This window comes from Melanotaenia boesemani, chromosome 13 (genome assembly GCF_017639745.1).
Source record: "Melanotaenia boesemani isolate fMelBoe1 chromosome 13, fMelBoe1.pri, whole genome shotgun sequence".
NCBI classification, from domain to species: domain Eukaryota; kingdom Metazoa; phylum Chordata; class Actinopteri; order Atheriniformes; family Melanotaeniidae; genus Melanotaenia; species Melanotaenia boesemani.
The window spans coordinates 13,802,899-13,819,923 of record NC_055694.1 but is presented as its reverse complement, the minus strand read 5'-3'; the positions used below and the strand labels follow the sequence as shown (position 1 = coordinate 13,819,923).

The window sequence follows — 17,025 nt, the reverse complement described above, 5'->3', positions numbered from 1 at the left end:
TCCACCTAAGCAGCTGGTGTACTGAAGTGTAATTTTTAGGTACTTTTAAGGGTTTTGTGAAACAAAACAATAAATATAACATTTCAAGGAGGAAAACTCCTTTTCAGCACCACCATATATTTGACTTTTGCCATTTGTTACTTTTTCAAATGAAATTTTGTACAAAGGTTCTTAAAATTAAACATGTTGAAAATTAAAACAATACTTGTTGACATTTTCAGCTTTTACAGTGACAAATAGATGACTTTATATGTCAGTTCAGTTATGGTAAAATTGATCCAACAGCTCATCAAGAATTGAAGGTAGAAGTTAAAAAAAAAAAAAACTTATTTAAAAAGCTAATTTATCTATATTTTTTCTTTACTGCATACAAAGCAGTCTAGGTCAAATAGCTCCACCTTCAGCAAACAAGCAGAAGATGTAAAATATTACACAATGCTTATTAGTTAATATGGTGATCTGCTGTGAAATTCCTCATAACCAGAATAATCAAAATAAGGAATCACGTCAACACTTACACTGTTTCTTTCAATCTTGCACGAGGGATTACAGTCAAGAGAGCGCACAGGCACTCTGTGAGGAGTGCCATGTCCTCAAGACACAGTCACAAATATACACATTTAATGAATCCAGATTACAACACTGTTACTATAATACAGTTCAGAAGGTCAAGGTGTGTTCAGCAAATGAGATACAGACAAGTTACACAGGCTAGATACTAGACAGGAAGCTTGTGGTTGGAACATTTTGCACACCTTTATTTGTACTACCTGCATTTTACATAAAATATTTTAAAGCGAGCATAACAAGATATAACCTTAAGATAATAAGAAATAACCTTTACAGTACACTTGTTTTTCTGCATGTACTCCTGAAACCAATGACTAATGTATTTTTAAAAGAACATTTCAAATGTAGAGGTAAGAAACAGACAAGCACATTCATGTGACCATTGTCTGAAAGTAAAATTACATTAATTTAAAAGTAAATAACTCAGTTGTAAGAGAATATGCTATTTCTGCAGGACTTTTTCTTATCATGGTATAATATTTACAGTTGCATTGGTGTTTAGCCTAGATGAAGAACAGCTTCTTCCACAGTTACCAGATGGATACTAATACTTCATTCAATGGCGCCTGGAGATTAAAAACAAATAAACAGAGCAAATCAGACGTCTCCAGACGCTGCTTTGGGCAACTATCTGCAATAATTTGAGTGATTACAGGTCAAGGGCATTCGCAGTGTAATAAACCCATACTTGTGACTTCTAATTCTGCCTGAGTGGTGCTGCTGATGCTGTGCACGCCGCACCGAGCTCGCGTCAGCCAATCACGTCAGCTGACGGCGGGAGGAGGCGGAGGGAGGCGGGGGGAGCGTCAGTCACAGTTAACGGGCGGTTGAGCAAAGCGGATCACATTCTTCGGTCGTCGAACCGCAGCATCTCGTAGTGGATCATGGATTTCTGACTAAGCTGTCGATTCAAACAAGCCAAAATTACTCTTTTTATCTAAGGCGTAGTATCATTTTCATTTAACGGTTATCCATGAGATTCTTCAGGCTTACCTTCAAGTGCTTCGTCGACTGCTTTTGAATCTGCCCTGTCTACGGCTGAACTGACCGCGGATCTTTGTGATATTTTCCATCTCTTGGCTGAGCTGAGGGGTTCCGACGTACAATTAAAAAAAAAAAAAAAAAAAAAAAAAAAAAATTGGAATGTTTTTTTTTCAATTGCCAAAATACCGATAAAAAATCCCCAAAACACCTGGAGCAGTTTTTTATTGTTGTTACATCTCTGTCTCTGAGCCCGCCGGGTGCCCTCTTCAGCCCGGCATTCTTCAAACTTCGGCTGCCCCTCACCCCCGACCAAACAAAAACAACCTGCTTCCTCGTTAATATCAACTATTTTTGTGACACTACCAAGCAATATGTCACCAGAGTTGGAGGAGAACAGCCAAGGTGAGTCTAACGTAGCACTATTCCACATAATTAAAATTAATATATATATAATTTATATATATATATATATATATATATATATATATATATATATATATATATATATATATATATATAGCCTATATAAAGGCACGCTGGTGACTGAAAGGTGACCTATTCACATTGGGATTAAAACAGTCCCACACCAGCTGAACTAAACCCACTTGGGCTTTATTGCTTATCACATCATGCTTTCACTGAGATACAGTACAGACACAAATGCCATTGATTTCTAAACACTTTGAATTATGCCTGTGTCTTCAGAGCATCTTTATTTAGCTTGGTAAGATTTATCCTTCTTGTATAATAAGATGACTTTAACAGCCTACTTTCAACGTGGATGTAAGATGAAATATAGGGATTCACCCCGTGTTTGTTCCAGAGCACTATGTGTCTCATTCATTCTTAACCTGTCTAATAAACTATTTTGATAATCAAAAAATAATCACATACAGTGTGCAGCTATTCCTTGAACATATTAAGTGAATCCCCAGATCCTCTGCTGAAGTTGCTCAATACATGCTTACATCCCTTCCTTGGTTTCTTCCTCTAGACTGCTCACACTCCCCCTCAAACTGCTCTGATCTGGATTCATCTGCCTCACTTTGAATTTATTAGAGTGGCAGGCACTGATATTATGGGATTCCTCTAATGAATTAACATGACGTTGCATTTAGAAATAATGTCTGCACAGATTCATTGAAAGGTGAAAGGAAAATAAAGGAAATTAAAGCTTTGTGAGTATGAAAGGGTCTCCATATACCTTGAGGCGGCTCTTTGCTGTGTTGTGCTGCAGCACACAAATCACTGTCTGTGAGACGGAGACAGAGAGAATGAAAATCGGGGGAGGGCTCAGTGATAATGGTATACTGCAACGCAATGTGAGTAGTTTTCATAGATATGAAAAAAGAAAATCTTCAGAATATTTACAGTAAGATGACTGTCTATCCTTCTACCATTTCCTGAGAATAGATGACACCTGAATATGATAGTACTATTTTTTTGCAGTGAATGTAAGGTGAATGAAAGCTCTTTGGTCTTGTGTTTCTGTCTTGGGTGTTGACGTATGATGTGTCATGATTTTGTCTGCTGTTTTTGTGATAGGAATGTAGAGATTTACTCTTGGCGCTCAGGCACATACTGTATGTTTTTTTTTTGTTTGTTTGTTTCTGTTTTTTGGATTGTTGTTTTTTTTTGTTTTTTCTCTGAACTTTCTTCTTCTTTCTCACTTCACCGATCTTTCCAGGTGATATCAGTATTTCCCAGTTGGAAGCAGGGACTCTGTCTGAGGAGGAGGGTGGGGGGTCAGCTCGTCCCCTAGTACCTGTGCCTGCTGCAGGTCTAGGGTGCGATGAGGGCGGAGGAGCTGGCCCACCGCAGACCCAGGACGGGGCTCCAATTGCAACTGGAAACGGGGCTGTTTCAGGGCCATTCGTTGAGAGACAAACCTGGACCAGACAGATGGACTTCATCATGTCCTGCGTGGGTTTTGCTGTTGGTCTGGGCAACGTGTGGCGGTTTCCTTACCTTTGCTACAAGAATGGAGGAGGTGAGCCTTACAGGCACCGTGTGCTTTTGTGTTTTATTTTCCAAAAAACTGACACAGTTGTCAAAAATTTGAGTTTCTATACCTTTGCCTTATTTTGGAAAAGTGTATTTGTTTTATATTCAAGACTGATTTTTAAAACTGTGAGTATAAAATGTTACAAGCAACCATGACAGCACACTTGACAGTTTTTAAGGGATACTGTAAATACCATACCAGCTTTATTTATTAGGCACTTTAAAACAACCACAGCTGAAACAAAGTGCTGCACACAAATAAAATCAATATAAATACAAATAAAAACATAAGACATAAGAACAACTAAACCTAAAACAATAAAAAAAAAAACAATTAAAACAAATAAATCAAATAAAAAACTAAGTCTTGCTAGGGTTGAACGCCAAAGAATAAAAATGGGACGAATTTTAAAAATGGACAGTGAAGGGGCCTCTCTGATGTGTAAAAGCAGATTATTCCACAATTGTGGAGCAGCATGAATAGGGGTGGAACTTTACCATGTTAATTACAATTACCTGCATTGCAAACAACGCAGAATGTTTGTCAGTGCACGACTTCCGACCGATTACACTGATGCACATGTGAGCTTGGCTAAAGCAGTGTGTTGCCAACATAGTGACTTTGACGCTATATTTAGCGAGTTTTCAGAGAAGAAAAAGACCAAGTTATATCTACAAATCTAGCGACTTTTTTCTGGTATTTTTGGTGACTTTTGAAGACTGATGTGGAAGCACATATCATATACGCTTCTCAGTGAGCAGCAGGAGCTGCGGTAGGCTCCTCCCCCCATCCACAAGTGCTCACAAGAGTCTTGTGCCTCACACAGCATCAGCTCCCAAAATGAAATGTGCAAAGTTGCCACTGGCTGATCCCACCCTGGCTTAGGGTCAGATATCGATGCCTATTAATAAAGAGTATTGATGAAAAGATTTAAAAAGTTAAAAGTACTGTAACATGTTGTATAGTCTTTATTAGAGAACAGCTGGAGCTGTTAAAGTAAAATGGCTCTTTATCTATAGGTCTGTTCAGTTTTGGCCAGGGATATTTTCTATTTCTATTTCTACTGTTTTTATTTGGCATTGAGTTTACAATTTTAATTTTTGTGTTTATTGTTTGATTTAGTCGTTCATTCTAATAAAATGGTGCATATAAACCTGTTTTAGTTTACCTAGATATAGGTCGACAGGAGCGGGCTGGTTGGGACAAATATTGCAGAAGTGGGCAGGGTGGGTAGTGGGTAGTAATGGTCAGAATTTTAGCGGGAGCGGGATTAAGAAAATAGTGCTGTGCAGGGCTCTATATTTTTTACTATAAGACACAAACCTCACAGGCATTTTCACTTAGATTATCATGCTTATAATGTTTTGAAATGATAACTAGTGATTGTGAAATACACAATTGCACAAATAGAACAATTAATTGGAATCCAGGGTTTATTTCACAAATTTTCCCACTGGACTTGTCTGCATGGGAAGCAAGCAGCTGGTGTTTATGTCAGCATTCTGCAAGGTTTTTTCCCCTATTTCATCACATCTTTCGTGGATTTTTCCTTTCATTAACAGTGGTGTCATGTGCAAACAGAATCCTTCAAGTACTTACATATTTGTAGATGCAGTGATGACTCTGCAGCCATTTGCCTTGTCTGGTTTGTTATCAGCCACTGTCACAACTTTGGGAGCTTGCAAATTTTATTATGTAGTTGACTTCTCTTTTTCACCTGCCAGTGTCTGTTGATGAGCAATCCCATTCAGCCCAGCCCTTAAAGACTTAACTTATCTACTAGATAAATGAATGCTGATTGTGTTAAAAGCTGACCTTAAATGAGTAAAACAATGTTAACCTTTGTAGCAATGCTAAATAATGATAAAATGTCAAAGATAAAAAGAGCTACTGCTACTTGGAGAATGTACTAATACACAATTTGTATTTTTAACAGAAGTTCGTCTAACTGGGGAATTGCTGACACTTTGTTTAAGTTAATAAATTACTTAGATGGTGAGTTGGGCAACAATTAAAGCAGCGTGATGAGGCATGATACTGTAAGGATGGTGTGTGTGGCTGTGAACACGTAGCCCAAAAGCTGTGCCTCCCCACGTGGTGCTTTTTCTTTATTATAGCCAACGGTTGCTTTATACACAGAGTGCAAGTTCCCCTGCAATGCTCTTTATTCTCCAACAGGTATAAGAGGTCATTTGAGCTGCATTACGACTCCTTTTAGCCTATGCATACTTGTTCTACAGTAACCTCACCTGACAGCAGCTTTTGGTTTAAACTTTTCTTACCGCTACCCTACCCACTTCAGATTTTTATAGTGTTCAGTTGAATTGAAACTGTGTTTGTGTATGTTTTAGTTCAGCCCTCCCTCTCCCTCATGTGTATGTGTCTTGTGACCAGCAGCTCTGATACCCACCTTCTGGTATCATATAACAATGGCCTGCCTCACACAGTCCACCCCCCTGTGCGCTTGCCAGCACTCATGAGGCAGAGGTGCTCTCTGCAACCCTCCTCCTGTCCTGATAAGGAGACATTTGGATATGTCACACAATAACCGTCCTGTGACTGCGCCTATCCCTTCCTGCCCTCAGCGTGAGCACAGTCTCATTCACTAAAGTAGTTACGTCCTTGACCAACCCTGGGTACACCTTGTAACAGCAAAGATATCAGATAAGAGCTGGGGCTTTTTAGTATCACCTGCTTAAAAGTGGAAGAAGTATGCTCTCCACTGGAAACGGTAATAGATAAACTTAAAATTGTGGACTCAATGCTCTGGAGAATTTCTGTTTTTCTACAACTCCATTGCTACCCCCATTATGTCGTGTCTACTTATGATTAAAGGGGATTTAGTAAAGCCTTTTAAGAACAATGTTCCTTAATAATTTGGCCAATATTTTAAAATATGTCAGCACAACATTTTTCTCTATTCTCTATCCCATTCTTTCTCTTTCTTCCCGTGTCTCTCCTGCTCTCCCACCCCGTTCTCCTTTAGACTCACGCTCACAAACGTTTCCTTATAAGGCTAGAGCCCTCTGCTCTCAGTGAACAACATACAGAATGATGATCAGAATGAGGCATACATTTTCAAGCGGGAGTGCTGTTGCACAGCCCACCAGGTTAACGCCCTGGTGTGTCATTTTTGTTATTTGTCTAAGCTCCTGTACCACAGTGTTGTCCCAGTTTTCTACCTGTCTCTCCTGCCATGTATCCATCTTTCCCTCCTTTCTTCTTGGCCTCTTTCTGCTCTGCGTCATAGCTTGTCATGTGATTTCCTTCTATCTGCGCACTGCAGTGGCATCACTCAGTTATATTATAAATTCCATTTAGTGAGCAAAATGCCTCAAATTTCTAGGCAATTTTCCACTGATCGCTGTGCACTTCTGCACAGTACGAGAATCAAAAGGGAGTTTATTTATAGACAACATGACATACAAACTGAGTATAAAACTATTAACATGAATTCAGATCAACAGTCTCTCTTTTTCTTCCTGAGTCCATTGTCTTCCCCTTGTCTGTCTTTTCAAGTTCAAGGCCTGTACCGCATTGCCAAATACAGTGTCTATGAAAATTATTCACTCCCTTTGATGTTTCACTCTTTTATTGCTTTTGTAAATAAGTCATGCTCAACATAATTTGGCTTTTGTGACCAAAAAAATGTAAAAAACAAATGGTCTTTAATGTCAAATTGAAAACTAATTTGTACAAAGTAATGACAAATAAAAATATCTAACATAAAATTGGTGATTACATAAATATTCACCCCCTTTAAAGTGACTGACCTAATTCAACAGACATTCACTTTGTGCTAGTACTCTCACAATTAGTAGAATTGAGATCACCTGAATGGAGTGACTTAGTCTCAAATGAGTGTAATATAATGACACCTCAGTATTCCTTGCTACGGATGAAACATGAAGACAAAAGAACACTCCAAACAAATCAGAGAAAAAGTTATTGAGAAGTATAAGACAAGGGGTGGATAAAAAACGAATTTCTAAGGCACTGAACATAAACTGGAGCTCAGTTAAATCCATCATCAAGTAATGGAAGGAATATAACACATGTAAATCTGCCAAGACCAGGCCGTCCTCACAAACTGAGAGCTTTCCATTTGTTTGTTGTAACAAGTGTTTGAGTATAAACAGCCATGGAGGTGTCTAAGTTGCTTGAGTCCATAAAAACTTTAAATCATCAGAATTATTGTCTGTTCAAGTATCACTCTTGTAACGCAGCTTCAGCAAACATGTAAAAAGCCTATCTGTGTCTCTGCTGTATTTTATATTATTCATAAAGGTTTGTAAAGAAACATAGACGTAGACAAATGAAGAATATAATAAAAGATGCATTAAAAATGAAAACTTTGTGTCTAAGGCATATCCAGAAACACTTTGAAATGTTGAGGAAAATCTGTTACTGCCATGTAGCATTTTTTCTCTGAGTTATTGAAACCATGTCAGTGCTTTTCTAAATGGGCATATTTCCCAGTGTGAAACTGTTTTTCTACCTGGCTGTGGCTTCAGATGTGGTGAATGCGTGTGTTGGGTGTTACAGGTGTTTTCCTGATTCCTTACTTGCTGATTGTGTTCATTGGGGGAATTCCAGTCTTCTTCCTGGAGATTGCACTGGGCCAGTTCATGAAGCAGGGAGGGGTCTCTGCCTGGAACATTGCGCCCCTCTTCAAAGGTATTCACTCCTCTTGTTGTGTAAAGAAAATGTTTAGGCTTGTTCCTCATTTCTAATTTGTGAATTCTTCCCATTCTTTGTAAGGTCTGGGCCTGGCCTCAATGGTGATAGTGTTCTTCTGCAACACCTACTACATCATGATCCTGGTGTGGGGCCTCTACTTTCTCTTCCATTCTTTTATTAACCCACTGCCCTGGGCCACCTGTGGACACCCCTGGAACACTCCCAATTGTACGCAGGACTTTCGACGCATCTGCCACAACCACAGTGCTGCCCAGCCTGGTTTGCCATCATCTGCTGCCATCCCCTCCAACCTCCTCACCACCATGTCCCCAATGAACCTGTCCTCATCCCAGCTCCTCCTCAATGGCAGCTGCATCGAGGCTGAGGGAATGCGCTCCCCAGTCATCGAGTTCTGGGAGTAAGTTTCCCCTTTATTTGACCAGGGTGTCTGCATTACTTAAAACACAGTTTATCACCTAAAAAATAAAAATGAAAAAAAACATATTGACTTATTTTTGTACTAAACAGAATGTCATTTTCCTGTGTAACTGCTGTGTGTCCAGGCTTTCTAATAACCACAAATCTCCCTTTGATTGTTTTCATGTTCCTTTGTACTTATTTTATGTTTAATTTCTTTTTCCTTTTTTTTTTTTTTTTTGCATTATCTTACATTTACAAGTCCTATAAAAACCTGATTTGCAGCCTGAAGTGCAGCCTTGTCAAAGCTATTAACTTATTTAATTTTTTTCATGAATAATGCCTATGGTGCATTTGGAAACATTCATGTTTTTAAATCTAATTGGTCCACCTTTCTATTTCTTCGTCTAGACGTAAAGTGCTTCGTCTGTCTGGAGGGCTGCACGAGCCTGGTGTCATAAGCTATGAGATGGTGCTTTGTCTTATAGCCACTTGGATCATTGTTTACTTCTGCATGTGGAAAGGAGTTAAATCTACTGGCAAGGTAAAGTATTTACTGGCAGCACAATTCATAACACATCATATCACATGCCAGTGTTTGGGTTTATGGAGTACAGATAAATATTTAGAACTTTACTTTTACACTGTGTCCTCGTGCAGTGTTGACTAACATTTACATAGCTTCATTCAGAGGTTGAAATAATTAAAGCATTCTGCCCTCTGACCCCAAATCAGCTTGAGTATAGTCAGGATCAATGTCTAGACTTTAGCTATATAAATCCAACATACAGTAAGCACAAGTGTTTTCCTAGAATGTCTGCTTATTGCTTTAGCTTTTTTCCCCCTTTTTTGTCTTTTTGTTATTTTGAGTAAGACCATAATCTTTTACTGATCCCTGATTCTTTGTTACGTAATATTTTAAATGAGAAAATTCTATGTAAAAATATCTACTTTTTTCTTCCTATTTTTCTATTTAGACCTGTTTGCTCTGATACATTGACATAATAAAGACATCCTCATTTTTTTAACACGTGGAAATGGCAGAGTTGCCAAAGCTCATAGAACAGAGGGAAAAAATAATAAAAGAAAATGAGCCAGCCATCCATAAGCCGATTACTAACTTTCCACCATGCAAATGCATGAAAGCTGGAAAGGAGTTTTTCTGCCCATGTTCACCTTAGATCAAGACAAATATGTGCTTTTTTCACTACTTTTCTCACACAGTATTAATGGCACTAGAACCTGATGCTTTTACTAGGTACAGTGGCAGGTGGGGGCTTTCTTAGCATAACCTGACAAAGACTATCTTCTGAAATGGTCTGCCATAAACCCCTGCTATTGCAGGAGGTTTACAAATTGTCTGGCTCTCCATTTGCAGGCTACCTTTTCTTCAAAGTAACATGACAGGCCCCATTACACATCTACAGGAAGGACCTAATGGGCTTCTACTTATGACTTGAATATTTGCAAAGCAGGTAATTGCTTAATCAAAGTGATAAGAACCATACTTAAAGACTTATAATTAGGTGCTGTATAAATTGATCATAGCCAATAATCACTAAACCTATCCAGCTAGCCTTTATTGTATAATCACATATCATGATTTACTTTCTTCATGTAATGTTAGGGGTTTACATGTTAACTGTTGAGTTTTCTTAGTTAATTAATAGAATTTAGCACGTTATTCAAATTTCATATTCCCACCAAAGTGTATCCTACAAATTGGTCCAATAGTATTTAGAATGGACTTTATAGCTCTCTTTTTTATCTCTTTGTAGGTTGTGTACTTCACTGCTCTGTTCCCCTACCTGGTCCTGGTTGTTCTCTTGGCTCATGGAGTCACTCTACCTGGAGCTTTGGATGGCATTGTTTACTATCTAAAACCAGACTGGTCCAAACTTGGAGAAGCGCAGGTTTGGCGTTTGCATAAGCTTGCCTCTGAGTGTTAAGATGTTTTTCTAAAGCGGCGTAGTAACAAGATGTTGTGACAAATTTTTTCTACAATCCCCAAGAAACATGGATCAAAAGTGTGTGAAACAGTACTCACACATTTCTTGTTATGATTAGGTGTGGATTGATGCCGGCACTCAGATTTTTTTCTCCTATGCCATCGGACTGGGTGCCCTTACTGCACTGGGCAGCTACAACCGCTTCAATAACAACTGTTACCAGTGAGTTTATATACACCGCATCAAATCAGACACCACAGTTGCTGGGAGGAGGCCAGCATCAGCACATCACATGTGAATATTGGTGCATGTGAAAATAAATTCAGCTTCCAGTCAAATAAACCATAAATACTGTCTAAATTTCCCAAGAAATTAGTTGTCTTTCATAACTCACACAAGGGAATAAGAAGCAGCATCCCAGTCTAGTGATCAAGTACATATATAGAAATTTTTGTTTCTTTCATTCTTAATAAAGAGTAAAAACTCATTTGGGTCTTACATGTCTTGTACCATGCTATAAATACCACATTAGACTTGGATGCATAGTACCGTTATGCACAGCAAATATGATCAAAGGCCCAAATGCTTCCTGGCACACTTCTCTCATTTAAAGTATTTTTCACTCCAGATCAACATCAAAGGCAACTGGTCTCCAGGAAGACCACCTTGATTTTTGTAGTTTAAGTTCTGAATCTGTAGCAGTTCTATTTTAGCTGCAATCAAATTTTACAGTATATTGTTTTTTAAAAGCTGTAGAAATTAAACGGTTGGGAAACTATCAATTCTGCCCCTATTGTCCATTAGAGTGATGATTAGAGTTGTCTGTAACTAGCTGGCCACAATATTGTTGTTTTTCTGCTTCATTTTTTAACTTACTTACCGAAACTGACACATGTGTGAACTGATCAGTACATGTATGAGGGAGTTACCTGACTTCATGGCAGAAGTAAGGACTTGCCTGCATATTTGGAATGCTCATAATATAGGGGGCCTCATAAATATCTTGCCATCAGGCATCTTCTCTCCCATGACCTAAATTGGAAGTTACATGATCAGTTCACATTCTGAGGTATGTCAACCCTGTTTCTCACACACACTCTGGAATAGGCCAGGACATAGATGGCAAAATCTTGATAGAAGCTCTTAGATTTCCATGAGTAGCAATTTAGGACTCAGTTTTGGGGTCAGATCAATTGTTTATAAACCACATGGCCTAATTTATCCATGTTGACTGTAGTTTCAGGGATCAAAATATCAGTCTGTTCATCTACTTTCATCTAGGGGAGAAAATCAGAAATTATAGGTTAAAAGTACCATGAAATGTTACCTGTTAGCGGTCTTCACATGACTACTGCTAACGTACTTACTAGTTTTAACCAAGTGTCCATTTTCTTCATAAAAAAGAAGCCAAATTAAATACTTTCTAATGCCTGCCCTTAAGCAGAGTCTATTATTTCTCTTTGGCTCTGTGGATCAACTGAGCTCAGATGTCTTTCTAGGATATTTGTGTCTTTCCTGTTTTGATGCAGAGACAAACTGAAATAAGGGCACACATTCTCAGACTGTACTTCCTCAAAGGCATTTATGGTGTTGGGCTCTTATTTGTATACAAAAAACTAGCTGAAATAAATGTGGAAATAATGAAAAAACTGCACTTAAGGAAATAAATTGAATTCCCTCATTTTTTTAAATTTCCATACACATGCTTGTCATTGAGTAGATTGGATGTACTCATTCCATTCAGTGTTCAGTGGGTATTAGAGGTTAGAGGTTACACCATTTATAGAACTGTACGTACTACAGAAAGTTTCTTTTTTTAGTATGTACAGAAAAGAAAGACTAAAACTATCTTGACTATTAGACATTAATATTTAGGCTTCTACCATCTATATAAAAGGAAGTTTTAGTCTTTTTTTCTGGTGTACAATAAACATTACAACTTCAAAGGGCAGCCAGAGTGAAAAAATAGATTATAGTGTCTACATTTATTCTTCATGGCAGACTCGAGTCTTGGCTGGTGTTGCCAGCTTGATGGATAACAGGGATGTTGCTGACTGCTTAGATGTTCAGCACTGCTGGGTTCAGCATACATAGGAAGCTTTAGTGTAACAGCATCTATATTTAAACCATAGTCTGCTGAAATCCGATTGTGTTTATACAAAAAGAAAAAAATAGACTCCCACACTGATAATTGCAGCGTAAGAACAGATAAGCATCACAGAGTGTAGTCTAATTGTTTTTATATATTCCTGTATGTTGACTCAAGATTCCATCCACAGGTTTCACAGTCTGTACGGGAAACATCTCCTACCTTAGACCTTAGACTCAGATCACAAACACCTCTGTTAGTAGAAAAGATACATGCTTAAAGCCTGCTTCTCTCTTCACCATCCAGCTAAAAACACAGCAGCAGCTTTTAGAGAAATTGCTATTGATCCTCAATTTACCATCCCAGTCCATCTTCTCCATGCCTGTGTTTGTCTTGAGTGTCATACAAAGCTCATGTTGCATTATATTATTATGCATCTTTTCCTTACAGTTCTCTTTTTTTTCATTTTATTTCTTTATTTATTTGTAGGGATGCATTTGTGCTGGCCCTTATTAACAGCGGAACCAGTTTTTTTGCTGGCTTCGTGGTGTTTTCTGTGCTGGGTTTCATGGCTGCAGAACAAGGAGTTGACATCAGTAAGGTCGCTGAGAGTGGTAAGATAAAGTCCCACTATTTTTTGGCCACCTGACACCTAAATGAAATTGGTTAAGTATTGAAGGTGAGACCCGTTTGCTCTTCATGTTTTCTTTCTTCATATGCAGGTCCAGGCTTGGCTTTTATAGCTTACCCCAAGGCTGTGACTCTGATGCCTCTAGCGCCGCTCTGGGCAGCGTTGTTCTTCTTTATGCTGCTCATACTGGGTCTGGACAGTCAGGTAATACTAAGATCCACTTTGAACATTGGAGTAAGACTTTAACCTAAAAGGCTTTTGGTGATTTGTACTAATACCACGTATTATTCATCTCTAAATAATGGTATCTTTTTTTTTATTCTAGATCATTTGTCAATTCTTGAATCCTTAGCTATTTTGCATTCCTTTCTATTTTTCCTGACTCACTTCCTTTCACACAAATGTGACACAAACAGCCTAAATACATCACACCTAGTTTTAGCATTGCATTTCTTAGCACCCTGTTTGTTGTGTGCCTGTTTGAACCAGAGCCTACATCCATTGTTTAACAGCCCAGGGATTTGTCAATGACCTTCTGTCTAATTCACACAGAGAGCGTCTGTCTACTCTCTAATCCATTCATTTACTCTACTTTCCATTCTCTGCCTCATTTCTTCCCCATATAGCTTTCACTTTCCTTTTCTTTCTTTTTTCCTGCCGATAGCCACGTTGCTTAACATTATGCTGGCATTTCAGTTAAATGATGTTAGCATAGCTGTGCAGCTGTTTTTCTCATAACTTACTCTGAAAGCCAAAATATTTTCCTGCAAAGATCAACTAAACATTCTTGCATAGGCAGAGTGAGTCTTTGGGTAGCCACCAAAATCTAAACTATGCGTCAGGCACTTTGCTGTTGAATGTATCTTATAGTGCACATGCTGATTATTTGAGAGGGAGGGTTATCGAGTAATCTCTGCATTGATTCAGCAGCCAGCCCTGCACTGAAACAAAGAACCCTGTGTATACTGTAACACTTGATAGCTTATATTAACTTTCTTTTTTTTTATTTCTGTGCTGTGTAAAACGCTTTTGGTTTTAAGTTAAACTATCTCCATCCACAATTTGTTAAGTAAGTAAATGAAAATGCACCTAAAAACATGCATTTTCATCCAGAATCAGATTTATGTGTGAGAGCTTAGTTCACTCTCCCACTTCTGTGTTTTCCTGTCTTTTGGGTTTGCATTTATTTTTTTGTCCTTTGTTCACTCTCTTGTTCAGTTCGTAGGTGTAGAGGGTTTAATAACAGGAATCATGGACATGTTACCTCCTAAGTCGGCCCTGGGCTCCTTGCGACGAGAGGTAGTTGCTGCAATCTGCTGCTTCATCTGCTTCCTGATTGACATGTCCATGGTCACTGAGGTAAAGTGACAGTTTAAGTCATTTGGTTTTATACTTCAAATTTTGGTGGGCAGCCGATATTTGTGGATCATAATACTGCAGCCTTCTAGGCTGACTACAGGTTGAAAGCATACATATTTTTCATTTAAATGTTTCTTTGCAGAAAATTGGATTTGTTTGGTAATGATGCTTATTTAAACTGTAAACCTGTGCTTGAAATGAACTGGGGTGGTAGCCTCAACAAAGTAGACCAGGCCGGAAGCAGGTCACACATTAACAGGATGGCGTTGAAGCTGATTGTTCTCACTGTTTCTGGCAGGGAGGGATGTATGTATTCCAGCTGTTTGACTACTACTCTGCCAGTGGCATTACTCTGTTGTGGCAGGCCTTCTGGGAGTGTGTTGTCATTGCATGGGTCTATGGTGAGTTAATGCCTCAAAATTATACTGTAGTCAATACAAATTATAGAACTTAGCTAATTATCACAGTATCCCCATTTCATACATTTCAGGTGCAGACCGTTTCATGGACGATGTGGCTCGTATGATTGGCTATCAGCCCCTACCCTACATGAAGTGGTGCTGGTCTTACATCACACCTTTTGTCTGTGTGGTATGTGTTGTTTTGTAAGCTTGTCAGTAAGCTTTGTCTGACGTGTAGAAAACTAATTTGATTTTTGTGTGATTTTAGGGAGTGTTCCTCTTCCACGTGGTGAATTACAAGCCCCTGACCTACAACACAGTGTACACATACCCCATATGGGGTGAAATACTCGGCTGGGCGCTGGCTCTGTCCTCTATGCTTTGTATTCCTGTCACTGTTCTCTACAAATTACTTTGTTGCAAAGGTTCTTTGCGGGAGGTCAGTTTTCAAGAAGTCATGCATGCTCATATGCGTTTTCTTGTGCAGAGTTCTGTTGGTAATTGTTGATGAATCAGAAGGAATGTGTCTCCTTGGATATTGCTCTATTATCTATTAATTGGTTTTCTGATTTCATCAGCATTGCTAATTATAAATGGCCTATTAGTGAAAACTGGAGCATTTGCAGATAAAATCTCATTATGATTTTGTTTTGTTTTGTTTTCCTTTGCAGAGGTGGCAGCACCTAACCACCCCAGTTTGGGGTAGACATCACCTGGAGTACCTTGCCCCAGAGAGCGAGGCCATTTTGCTGCCCCCTGCAGGAACCAAGAGCACGCTTCTCTTTGAGAGTGTCATCTGATGAGATGAACTTTGACATCAACACATGCTTACACAAAATCATGCACCCTACACCGGCATAGTAAGACTTATTAGTTACACACCCTAAAATTTGAAAGCTTTGAAAAAGCCCTGGACAAATGGACCAAAAATTACACTGGAGAAGAACTAAAACACACCTGCCCTCTTTCAGTCACACCCCCTGCTCCGTTTTCTCTACCTCGCTCCTTCTCTCCTTGCTTTCCATCCCCTGCTTTTGTGCTGTCTCGTCCCGTCTCGTCTAGTGAGTGTGATGCGTCCTGTGTAGCTACGATATCTTCCCTCTCCACACCTTTCCGTCAGTACTACAAAAGCCTCATCTGTCCCAAGCCATCTTGTTCAGAATTACCAGAAACCTAAAAGATTCTGGTTAAACTTATTCAAACAAAAGACCTCATATCTGCTGCTGATATTCCATTGTCTGGGTTGTGTATGTGTGTAGCTGCACGTATACCTGTGTGTGCCCGTATATCTGTAGGTGTGAATGGGGTTGTGCATGTGTTTTGTGATAAACGTGGGTTGGACTTTGGCAGTGTTATTTTGATTTACATGTGATGCTGCCTTTGGCTGGTGATTTCTGTCAACTGCTCTCTGAATTAAGAGTACAAAAGTAACTTCCATTTGTAAAAACAAAAAATGTTATCACAATGAGACAATGCATCACAACTTCCAGCTGTGTATTATAAACTAACTTAAGTATTCTGTGTATTGTAGGTCTGTGAATTAGAATTAATATTTGGAGTGGGTGCAGATAATTATTTCCATACCAGGAGATGGGGAGAAACATCCGACTGAACTGTGTAGCAAGCAGGAGACTGGGTTGTGGGGAGGGGATGGAGAGAAGCAATAAATGACCCGATGAAGATGGATTCAGTGTGTTTTTAAAAGTCTTCATGTACATGGTTTCATTGTTTCAAAAATAGAAAACACAATCATTGGATATGTATAGAAAAAGCTCGCTTCAATCACAATAGATATTTCAAATACTTGAATCATTTATCTTGATGGTTTACTCCTGTGGCAAGATGGCCTCGATGAGTCATCACATTTCTGCAGTCATGAAATCATTATAATGAGGACACTTTTTTTTACATGCTGTGATAAGACACATAAATGCACTTGT

The 17,025-nt window shown here is 38.8% G+C and overlaps 1 protein-coding gene across 1 annotated transcript; it reads left to right on the top strand.

Moving 5' to 3' along the window:
* Positions 1-1,309: 1,309 nt before the first annotated feature.
* si:ch211-117c9.5 (sodium- and chloride-dependent creatine transporter 1) lies at positions 1,310-16,765 on the top strand. The gene is made up of 14 exons (XM_042003583.1): positions 1,310-1,956; positions 3,242-3,544; positions 8,105-8,236; positions 8,321-8,657; positions 9,068-9,200; positions 10,435-10,569; positions 10,724-10,827; positions 13,184-13,308; positions 13,417-13,529; positions 14,544-14,684; positions 14,983-15,085; positions 15,175-15,275; positions 15,354-15,524; positions 15,757-16,765. Exons 1-14 carry the CDS (start codon positions 1,926-1,928, stop codon positions 15,883-15,885), a joined length of 2,058 nt encoding a protein of 685 aa, XP_041859517.1. The 5' UTR covers positions 1,310-1,925; the 3' UTR covers positions 15,886-16,765.
* The last annotated feature ends 260 nt before the right edge of the window (positions 16,766-17,025 follow it).

What these genes read in the sequence shown, in the direction of transcription:
- si:ch211-117c9.5 (XM_042003583.1), top strand. Translation starts at nt 1,926, where the DNA reads ATGTCACCAGAGTTGGAGGAGAACAGCCAAG. An exon ending in GAGTTAAATCTACTGGCAAG is followed by an intron (nt 9,201 to 10,434) that starts GTAAAGTATTTA and finishes ATCTCTTTGTAG; the next exon opens with GTTGTGTACTTCACTGCTCT. An exon ending in TTCAATAACAACTGTTACCA is followed by an intron (nt 10,828 to 13,183) that starts GTGAGTTTATAT and finishes ATTTATTTGTAG; the next exon opens with GGATGCATTTGTGCTGGCCC.